This window comes from Malaclemys terrapin, chromosome 4, assembly GCF_027887155.1.
Source record: "Malaclemys terrapin pileata isolate rMalTer1 chromosome 4, rMalTer1.hap1, whole genome shotgun sequence".
NCBI classification, from domain to species: domain Eukaryota; kingdom Metazoa; phylum Chordata; order Testudines; family Emydidae; genus Malaclemys; species Malaclemys terrapin.
The window spans coordinates 35189882-35200822 of NC_071508.1; the positions used below are offsets into that span (position 1 = coordinate 35189882).

General features: G+C 48.7%; 1 protein-coding gene across 6 annotated transcripts in view; it reads right to left on the reverse strand.

Annotated features, from left to right (window-relative positions):
- Positions 1-10902, reverse strand: part of LOC128837374 (inner centromere protein-like) — a 35552-nt gene extending 24650 nt beyond the window's left edge. For 3 of the 6 annotated variants that reach the window (XM_054028516.1, XM_054028513.1, XM_054028519.1), the window contains exons 1-3: positions 10823-10902; positions 10261-10399; positions 9415-9528 (exon numbers count right to left, since the gene is read on the reverse strand). In XM_054028516.1, the coding sequence (XP_053884491.1) occupies positions 9415-9528; positions 10261-10391 (245 nt within the window). In that variant the 5' untranslated portion in view covers positions 10392-10399; positions 10823-10902. Of the gene's footprint in view, positions 1-4909; positions 5485-9414; positions 9529-10260; positions 10400-10711; positions 10803-10822 lie in introns of those variants that run through there. The other 3 variants (XM_054028514.1, XM_054028518.1, XM_054028517.1) reach the window with 3 other exon arrangements.
- Positions 10903-10941: the final 39 nt, after the last annotated feature.

The following is a 10941-nucleotide window of genomic DNA, read 5'->3' on the forward strand; positions in this document are numbered from 1 at the left end:
GTGAGCTTTATAGAAGTGGATTGGAAGGTTAGATCTGAATGGAAATGATGAGTACTTTGCAAACGAGGTATAGGAGAGGTTCCAAGCCTAAGGCCTTGGCTACCCTTGCGAGTTACAGAGCAATAAAGCCTCCCCCAGCGCTGTAACTCACTCCCCGTCCACACTGGCAAGGCACTTACAGCGCTGTATCTCCGTGGTTGCAGCACTGCATGTACTCCACCTTCCCGAGAGGAATACCATGTATTGTGCTGCCGCTGCAGCGCTGCGGCCCCAGTGTGGCCTCCCAATGTGCTGTGACTGGCCTCCAGAAGTATCCGGCAGTATCCCACAATGCCTGTTCTAGCCACTCTGGTCATCAGTTCAAACTCTACTGCCCTGGCCTCAGGTAACCAACTATGTGATCTGCCCTTGACATTCCCCAGGAATTTTAAAAATCCCCTTCCTGTTTACTCAGCCAGGCGTGGCGTGGAGTGCTATCAGCGAATCTTGCCAGGTGACCATGCCTCCACGCGCCAAGCGAGCCCCAGCATGGAGCAATGGCGAGTTGCTGGACCTCAGTGTTTTGGGGGAGGAAGCTGTCCAGTCCCAGCTGCGCTCCAGCTGTAGGAATTACGATACTTTGGGAAAGTATCAAAGGACATGATGGAAAGGGGCCATGACCGGGATGCCCTGCAGTGCAGGATTAAAGTGAAGGAGCTGCGGAGTGCCTACCGCAAAGCCTGCGACACAAACGGCTGCTCGGGTGCTCCCCCCGTGACCTGCCGATTCTACAAAGAGCTGAATGCAATACTTGGGGTTAACCCCACCTCCACTCCGAGCACCACCATGGACACTTCAGAGCCGAGGAGGAAGAGGACGAAAACGGGAGTGAGGGTGGTGGGGCAGATGGAGACACCCCGGAATCCCTGGAGCCATGCAGCCAGGAGCTCTTCTCGAGCCAGGAGGAAGGTAGCCAGTCGCAACGGCTGGTACTTGGTGGAGGACAAACAGAAGAGCAGGTTCCCGGTAAGCGGGTTTTTTTTCCCCGGGAAGGAATTTTTTTGGTGCGGGCTCTTTGGGAGAGGAAGGTTAGGCATGCATGCCTAGATGTGGAATAGTGCATTGATGTGGTTTATCACATCACGGTAATCGGCCTCAGTAATCTCTTCGAATGTCTCATCCAGAACATGTGCAATGCGCTTGCGCAGGTTTATCGGAGAGCCACCGTGGTCCTTGTCCCAGCCAGGCTAACGTGTCCGCACCACTGTGCCGCGAGGGACGGGGGGGGAGCGGGGGGACGACCATTGTTGCACACAGGCAAGCTGCATATGGGCCAGGGCAGAAGCCGCATTGCAGTAGAAGACCCTCCCTTGCTTCCCAGGTCACCCTCAGCAGTGAGATATCGTCCAGGACGAACTCCTGTGGAAAACGTTGGGACAGTGTTCAGTGTAGGTGCCCCCTGCAGCTGTTGGCTCTCTCCAAGGCACAGAAACCCAGAGGACAGTACAGCCCTGAAACAATCAGTCCCCCTTACTCACCATTTTGAGGCTCCCGTGGGTTGTGTGTGCTCGGTTTGGGACGGGAAAATTATGCTATTGTGTAGACTCTGTGTGTGCCCTCCTTAAGTGTGGGGGAAATCATTAGTCTGTCTGCTATAAACAATGCTACCTCTGTTGAATGTTGCATTTTGCCTATACAGCTGCAACAACCTTGAGACCTCAGTCGTCCCTCTTATCGCCTGCTCAGAGGCTGCAAAGACTCAGGAAGAGACCGCAAAAAAAACAAAGAAGACATGCTGCAAGAAGTGATAGGGCAATCTATTAAAGAGAATGAAAAAGCACAGAACTGGAGGGAGACAGAAAGCAGGATCCGCCAGGAAAACACAGCACACCGGCAGCAAAGCACGGAGCACTGGCAGCAAAGCACAGATCGGCTCATAAGCATCCTGGAGCGCCAAGCAGATGCTATCCAGGAGCTCGTAGCCATGCAGAAGGAGCTGTACCGCAAATGCAAACGCTCCCCCCTCCCCCCCACAGCCCTTGTCCCAAAACTCTTTCCCTTGTGCCCCACTGTCACCTCCAACACACTTTCCCCAACTTCCGGGTTCTTCACACCACCAGCTGCCTCCAACACCAGTATCTTCACCACCCAGCCCTGAAAATCACGACCCTTACCCTCTGCACTCAACCCCCATTACCATGCAGTATAGCTATCCTGAAATGCAGCACTCACTGCACAGCACACCAGACAGGACATACGCGAATCTGTGATTGTACAGTTCCCCACTCCACTCCCTTGCCCTTTCTGATTCCCAAGCAGTTGTGTTTCTTGTCAATAAATGGATTTTTTGGCTTTGAAAACATTCTTTAATATTGCATAAAGTAAAAGATTTCTTAGCCCAGGAAATAAACAGGCACTGCAAGTCTGCTTAGCAAACACTGATTCCTAAAGATTGCAACTACTACACTTCACTCCCGTGCAGGGCACCAGATATCACTGCTGGTTTTCAGCCTCAAATTGCTCCCTCAAGGCATCCCTAATCCTTGCAGCCCCGCGCTGGGCCCCTGTAATAGCCCTGCTCTCTGGCTGTGCAAATTCAGCCTCCAGGTGTTCAACCTCGGAGGTCCATGCCTGAGTGAAGCTTTCATCCTTCCCTTCACAAATATTATGGAGGGCACAGCACGCGGATAGAACCGCGGGGATGCTGTGTTCGGCCAAGTCCAGTTTCCCATACAGAGATCGCCAGCGGCCCTTTAAACGGCTAAAGGCACACTCCACAGTCATTTGGCACCGGCTCAGCCTGTAGTTGAACCGTTCCTTGCTGCTGTCAAGGCTCCCTGTGTAGGGTTTCATGAGCCATGGCATTAACGGGTAAGCGGGATCGCCAAGGATCACAATGGGCATTTCAACTTCCCCTACTGTGATCTTCCGTTCTGGGAAAAGTCCCGGTCTGCAGCTTCCTGAACAGCCAAGTGTTCCGAAAAATGCGTGCGTCATGCATCTTTCCTGGCCAGCCTGTGTTAATGTCAGTGAAACGCCCACGGTGATCCACAAGCGCCTGGGGAACCACAGAGAAATACCCCTTCCGATTAACGTACTCTGATCCTAGGTGGGGTGGTGCCAGAATAGGAATGTGCATCCCATCTATCGCCCCTCCACAGTTAGGGAACCCCATTTGTGCAAAGCCATCCACTATGTCCTGTACGTTACCCACAGTCACGGTTCTTCTGAGTAGGATGCGATTAATGGCCTTGCAAACTTGCATCAACACGATTCCAATGGTCAACTTTCCCACTCCAAACTGGTTTGCGACCGACCGGTAGCTGTCTGGAGTTGCCAGCTTCCAGATTGCAATAGCCACCCGCTTCTCCACTAGCAGGGCAGCTCTCAATCTCGTGTCCTTGCGCCACAGGCTGGGGGCGAGCTCCTCACATAAAAGCCACTTTCATGGGACTCTCATCCAAAAGTTCTGCAGCCACTGCTCGTCATCCCAGACTTCCATGACTATGTGATCCCACCACTTAGTGCTTGTTTCCCAAGCCCAAATGCGGCGTTCCACGGTGCTGAGCGTGTCCGTGAATGCCACAAGCAATTTCATGTCGTACACGTTACGCGACTCGCTATCATCGTCTGACTCCTCACTGTCACTTTGGATCTTAAGGAATAGCTCGACTGCCAAACGTGACGTGCTGGCGAGACTCATCAGCATACTCCTCAGCAGTTCGGGCTCCATTTCCCGCAGGCAGATCGCGCTGCACAGAAACCGTTGAAAGATGGCGCCAAAGGTGGATGGAAACAAAGGGATTTCTGGGATGCGAAGCGATGCATCACAGGGCGTTGGGACAGGACTCAGAATGCCCCGCACCCATGCCCCCTTCCCACAACTCACGGCGCCAGAATGGGAAGAGGTGCTCTGTGGAATAGCTGCTCATAATGCACCGCTCCCAATGGCGCTGTAATGGCCGCAAATGTGGCCATGACAGTGTACTGGCAGCTGTCAATGTGGACAGACTGCAGCGTTTTCCCTACTCAGCTGTACAAAGACAAGTTTAACTCACAGTGCTGTACAGCTGCAAGTGTAGCTAAGGCCTTAGGAATGATAGAGAAAAGAGTCAATAGAGAATTTAGAGGGCACAGCAAGGCAGGAGCAAGGAACCAGCAAACATCCTACTTACAACTCTCAAATTTAGTTTTTGTATCAGAAATCAAGTTGAAAATGGTTGCTGGGCCATAAAGAGAGAAAGAGAGGGTTTGACAAATATTTGAGGTACCAAGACTTCCTGACTCTGCGGTTTTGTTTTCCTATTTTCAAGAGAGCTTCTTCTCTCTGTTGTGTGTGGTTCCCACCCACCCCACCCCGCAGCAATCAACAGCAGAAACTGACAAATTATACAAGGATAATAGTGAAACTGACTATACACAAAGGCTGTCAAATACACAAAGTAAACAAACTGAGAAAGCCTTAGGGTAAAGAAGAGTAATAGAAATTGACAGTTAAATTGGTAGTGTACCCTGGGTTTAACAATATTTAGGAACAAAGATGTTAGCTTTCTCTACAGTTTTCTTCTTGAAGGACAGGTGCATAAAACCTCTCTTCCTATATTTTTTTGGAATCACACCCTAATTAAAAATGTCATTTAAAAAGCCAAACATGATCAGCTATATTAGACACTTAGCTTATAAAAGTGGATCCTAGAAGTCTACTTTAAATTTAAATCCATGCCCTTTGAATATTTCTTGCATTTCTCTCACCTTGGACAATTAAAATAGAAAAGTCAGTTTCATTTTTAATTTATAGTTTCTAAAAATTTCACTTTCAAGTTATCATGCATTAGCACAAAGGATTAGATTGCAAACGGTTGAAATAATGTATTTTTAAAAAGAATTCATTGGGATAAAAGAGACCTAGGAAGGTTTCTATTTGTCTTACCTTACTGTAAACCACAAGCTTATACAAAACCGAGATTTTGAACTAACTTTGACCTGGTATCAAGTATCAAATGGGTAGCTGTGTTAGTCTGGATCTGTAAAAGCAGCAAAGAGTCCTGTGGCACCTTATAGACTAACAGACGTATAGGAGCATGAGCTTTCGTGGATGAATACCCACTTCTTCGGATGCTTGTAGTGGAAATTTCCAGGGGCGGGTATAAATATGCAAGCAAGACTGAGTAAGGCTAGAGATAACAAAGTTAGTTCAATCAGGGAGGATGAGGCCCTCTTCTAGCAGTTGAGGTGTGAACACCAAGGGAGGAGAAACTGCTTTTGTAGTTGGCTAGCCACTCACAGTCTTTGTTTAATCCTGAGCTGATGGTGTCAAATTTGCAGATGAACTGCTGAGCTTCAGTTCCTCTTTGAAGTCTGGTCCTGAAGTTTTTTTGCTGCAGGATAGCCACCTTTAAATCTGCTCTTGTGTGTCCAGGGAGGTTGAAGTGTTCTCCTACGGGTTTTTGTATATTGCCATTCCTAATATCTGATTTGTGTCCATTTATCCTTTTACGTAGGGACTGTCCAGTTTGGCCGATCTACAAGCAGAGGGGCATTGCTGGCATATGATGGCGTATATTACATTGGTGGACGTGCAGGTGAATGAACCGGTGATGGTGTGGCTGATCTGGTTAGGTCCTGTGATGGTGTCGCTGATGTAGATATGTGGGCAGAGTTGGCATCGAGGTTTGTTGCATGGATTGGTTCCTGAGTTAGAGTTACTATGGTGCGGTGTGTGGTTGCTGGGGAGAATATGCTTCAGGTTGGCGGGTTGTCTGTGGGCGAGGACTGGCCTGCCACCCAAGGCCTGTTGAAAGTGAGGGATCGTTGTCCAGGATGGGTTGTAGATCACTGATGATATGTTGGAGAGGTTTTAGCTGGGGACTGTATGTGATGGCCAGTGGAGTTCTATTGGTTTCTTTCTTGCTAGGTAGCAGTTCTGCAGAAAAGGACCTAGGGGTCACAGTGGACGAGAAGCTGGATAGGAGTCAACAGTGTGCTCTTGTTGCCAAGAAGGCTAACGGCATTTTGGGCTGTAGAAGTAGGGGCATTGCCAGCAGATCGAGGAACGTGATCGTTCCCCTTTATTCGACATTGGTGGGGCCTCATCTGGAATACGGTGTCCAGTTTTGGGCCCCACACTACAAGAAGGATGTGGAAAAATTGGAAAGAGTCCAACGGAGGGCAACAAAAATGATTAGGGGTCTGGAGCACATGACTTATGAGGAGAGGCTGAGGGAACTGGGATTGTTTAGTCTCCAGAAGAGAAGAATGAGGGGGGATTTGATAGCAGCCTTCAACTACCTGAAGGGGGGTTCCAAAGAGGATGGAGCTCGGCTGTTCTCAGTGGTGGCAGAAGACAGAACAAGGAGCAATGGTCTCAAGTTGCAGTGGGGGAGGTCCAGGTTGGATATTAGGAAAAACTATTTCACTAGGAGGGTGGTGAAACACTGGAATGCGTTACCTAGGGAGGTGGTGGAGTCTCCTTCCTTGGAGGTTTTTAAGGCCCGGCTTGACAAAGCCCTGGCTGGGATGATTTAGTTGGGAATTGGTCCTGCTTTGAGCAGGGGGTTGGACTAGATGACCTCTTGAGGTCCCTTCCAATCCTGATATTCTATGATTCTTGGGCTTGTCTTGCAGTAGGAGGCTTCTGGGTACACGTCTGGCTCTGTTGATCTGTTTCCTTATTTCCTCATGCGGGTATCATAGTTTTGAGAATGCTTGGTAAAGATTTTGTAGGTGTTGGTCTGAGGGGTTGGAGCAGATATGGTTGTATCTCAGTGCTTGGCTGTAGAGAATGGATCGTGTAGTGTGTCCAGGATGGAAGCTGGAGGCATGAAGGTAGGCATAGTGGTCGGTGGGTTTTCGGTATAGGGTGGTGTTAACGTGACCATCACTTACTTGCACCGTAGTATCTAGGAAGTGGACCTCCCGTGTAGATTGGTCCAGGCTGAGGTTGATGGTGGGGTAGAAGCTGTTGAAATCGTGGTGAAATTTTTCCCCGAGCCTCCTTCCCATGGGTCCAGTGAAGATGTCATCAATGTAGCGTAGGTAGAGAAGGGGTATGAGTGGACGAGAGCTGAGGAAGCGTTGTTCCAGGCCAGCCATAAAAATGTTGGCATATTGTGGGGCCATGCGGGTGCCCATAGCGGTGTCACTGGTCTGGAGGTATATATGGTCATCAAATTTGAAATAGTTGTGTGTGAGGATAAAGTCACAGAGCTCAGCAGCCAGTTGCGCTGTGGCATCATCAGGGATACTGTTCCTGACAGCTTGTATTCTATCTGTGTGTGGGATGTTTGTGTAGAGAGCCTCTACATCAGTGGTTCCCAAACTGGGGTTTGTGAACCCCTGGGGGTTCGTGTAATGTTACAGGGGATTCTTGGGGGGGGGGGGGGGAAGGGGGGGAATTCCCTAATGGTGGACAGAGCTGTCCCTAGGAACTCTGTTTTTAAAATGAAATAGGCAGCGAGTATTGTTTTTAAAATTATTATGAAGAACAAGTTTAAGCTTTGTTGTAACATGTGGTGTTGGCCTGGACTGCTCAAAATCTGAATGCTTGTGTAGGAGGAACTCTTTCAGTTGGCTTCTTAAATACCTTCATACTGTTTCACATCTGATACTCCTTGATGAAACATAGGAGCCTTGTCTTATAACAGGCTTATTCAAATTGATACAAGCTATGAAAGTGAGTTCTTGGAAGAGTGTTGCCATTTTAATAATAAAAATGCTGTAATGATAATTAATAATAAATAGTGTGTAATAAGCATATCATAAAAACAAATTTTATGTTTCCAAGATCACTGCTTTTATAATTTATACTCGGGTAAAGGAGAAAATCCCTGGAAATAGACATTTTTAGGAGGGGGTTTGTGAGACTTGACATTTTAGTCAAAGGGGTTCACAGGTTGTTAAAGTTTGGGAACCACTGCTCTACATCCATGGTGGCTAGGATGGTGTTTTCTGGAAGGTCACCAATGCATTGTAGTTTTCTCAGGAAATCAGTGGTGTCATGGAGATAGCTGGGAGTGCTGGTGGTGTAGGGTCTGAGTACGGAGTTCACATATCCAGACAGTCCTTCAGTGAGGGTGCCAATGCCCAAGATGATAGGGCATCCAGGATTTCCAGGTTTGTGGATCTTGGGTAGTAGATAGAATAACCCCAGTCGGGGCTCTAAGGGTATGTTGATTTGTTCCTGTGTTAGTGTAGGGAGTGTCCTGAGTAGATGGTGCAGTTTCTTAGTGTATTCCTCAGTGGGGTCTGAGGGAAGTGGCCTGTAGAATTTGGTATTGGAGAGTTGTCTGGCAGCCTCCTTTTCGTAGTCAGACCTGTTCATGATGACAATAGCACCTCCTTTATCAGCCTCTTTGATGATGATGTCAGGGTGGTTTCTGAGGCTGTGGATAGCATTGCGTTCTGCACGACTTAGGTTATGTACAGATACAGTCCCCAGCTAAAACCTCTCCAACATATCATCAGTGATCTACAACCCATCCTGGACAACGATCCCTCACTTTCAACAGGCCTTGGGTGGCAGGCCAGTCCTCACCCACAGACAACCTGCCAACCTGAAGCATATTCTCCCCAGCAACCACACACCGCACCATAGTAACTCTAACTCAGGAACCAATCCATGCAACAAACCTCGATGCCAACTCTGCCCACATATCTACATCAGCGACACCATCACAGGACCTAACCAGATCAGCCACACCATCACCGGTTCATTCACCTGCACGTCCACCAATGTAATATACGCCATCATATGCCAGCAATGCCCCTCTGCTTGTAGATCGGCCAAACTGGACAGTCCCTACGTAAAAGGATAAATGGACACAAATCAGATATTAGGAATGGCAATATACAAAAACCCATAGGAGAACACTTCAACCTCCCTGGACACACAATAGCAGATTTAAAGGTGGCCATCCTGCAGCAAAAAAACTTCAGGACCAGACTTCAAAGAGGAACTGAAGCTCAGCAGTTCATCTGCAAATTTGACACCATCAGCTCAGGATTAAACAAAGACTGTGAGTGGCTAGCCAACTACAAAAGCAGTTTCTCCTCCCTTAGTGTTCACACCTCAACTGCTAGAAGAGGGCCTCATCCTCCCTGATTGAACTAACTTCGTTATCTCTACCCTTATTCACTCTTGCTTGCATATTTATACCCGCCCCTGGAAATTTTCACTACATGCATCCGAAGAAGTGGGTATTCACCCACAAAAGCTCATGCTCTTATACATCTGTTAGTCTATAAGATGCCACGGGACTCTTTGCTGCTTTGACCTGGTAGTGTCTCAGTAAGTATATTAATAATGCTTAATTAGCACATTTATTTAGTTATTGATACAGGTGTTTTGTTTGGTTCTGAAATGGGTAGTTTACTTTTGCCTCTGGCTTGTTTGTTTCTGTAGTTTGTTGGCACAGGAGATCCAAGGCAACCGCCTACCTTTTTCTGGTCAGTTCATTGTTCTCATCCTTAAGAGATAAGGAGCGCTTCTTCCTACGGTATTTCTTCTGTGATGGTGTTTTGGGCATCAGCTCAGGTTCAGCACTCAAGTTGCTTTTCAAAAAACAGAACACAAGAGAAGGAATTTATTTCCTTGCCTGAACACCATGCTGTTCAACCCCTAGCAGCAGCATATTGTTCATTACAGTGGGGACAAGACCAAGCGATGCCATAAGGCCAAGATACCTAGGGAGGTGGTGGAATTTCCATCCTTAGAGGTTTTTAAGGCCTGGCTTTACAAAGCCCTGGCTGTGATGATTCAGTTGGTGTTGGTCCTGCTTTGAGCAGGGGATTGGATGACCTCCTGAGGTCTCTTCCAACCCTAATCTTCTATGATTCTATGAAGTCTTTCTGATAAGCCGTTTGGGGACATTCTAGCAAGACCACCACTACAGATTAAAACAAACTGCCCAGCATATAGATAAAGTAAATCACTAACATTTCTTTTTGCCTCCGCTTACTATAGTAGCAACTGGAAAAGCCAGGCTCCCCAGTGGCCTTTAGTTTGAAATCTCACTGAGACTGGCAGTATAAACCAGTCCCTAAGAACTCTCAATTGCGATGGTTAAAAGTTCCCATTGGCTAATCCTATAAAACAGTAGGAGGAAAAGTCAGGCAAAGACTGCTTTTCACAGAGGCACATTTGCACAGATAGGCTCAAGACTCATGTTGTACTGTCGCACACATCAGAAGGATCCATAGTACTGACAGCTGAGAGAGATGGAACAGCCTGTGAATGAGCCCATCAGAGACAGCTCCACCCTTCTGCCACCCAAATGGTTCTACCTATCGAACATCTTCATGGCCTCCTCCTCAATTTCCCGGAGCCATGCCAAGTGCTTGTGCTCGACATTACACAAGAACTCGGACAGTTTCTGACGGCAAACCTCCAACAGGTGAGTGGGACCCTCCGCCATGGCTCTGCCTGAAATACAAGGGGACAGGGGGAGCAGGTAGTGCATTAGCACCTGTCTGCAGCACCGTTCACCTGGGATGTCACAGCCACCCACACTTACCCCCAGCTACTCCCCCACAGGGGGATAACGAAACATTGCCTCAATCCGCACTGGAGGCACAGGACGCCCACCCCCCTGCCAAGCCCTGGGGCACAGGGCTAGGCCCAGGCTGTCAGGGCTCCCCAGCCCTCAGGGGGGAGAGGAGGAGAGACAGGACCCAGCAGCTCCAGCTCCCTGCTCAAAGAGAAAAAAAAAGGACCCAGGCATCCTGCCCTACCCACCACCTCAGTCACTGGGGAGGAGCGGGGGGGCGAGCCCCAGCAGCACAGCGCGTGCACAGGCAGAGGAAAGGCGGCCCCTGCAGGTAGCTCCCCTCCCTCGCAGGTACCAACCGTCCCCCAGCTCGGGCAGCAGCTAGTGCATTCCTCGCAGAGAAGACCTCCAGACCACAGAGAGGACAGCTAGAGCGGCACCCGTGGGGCTTTGGGGGAAACACGTTCCTTCTGGCACC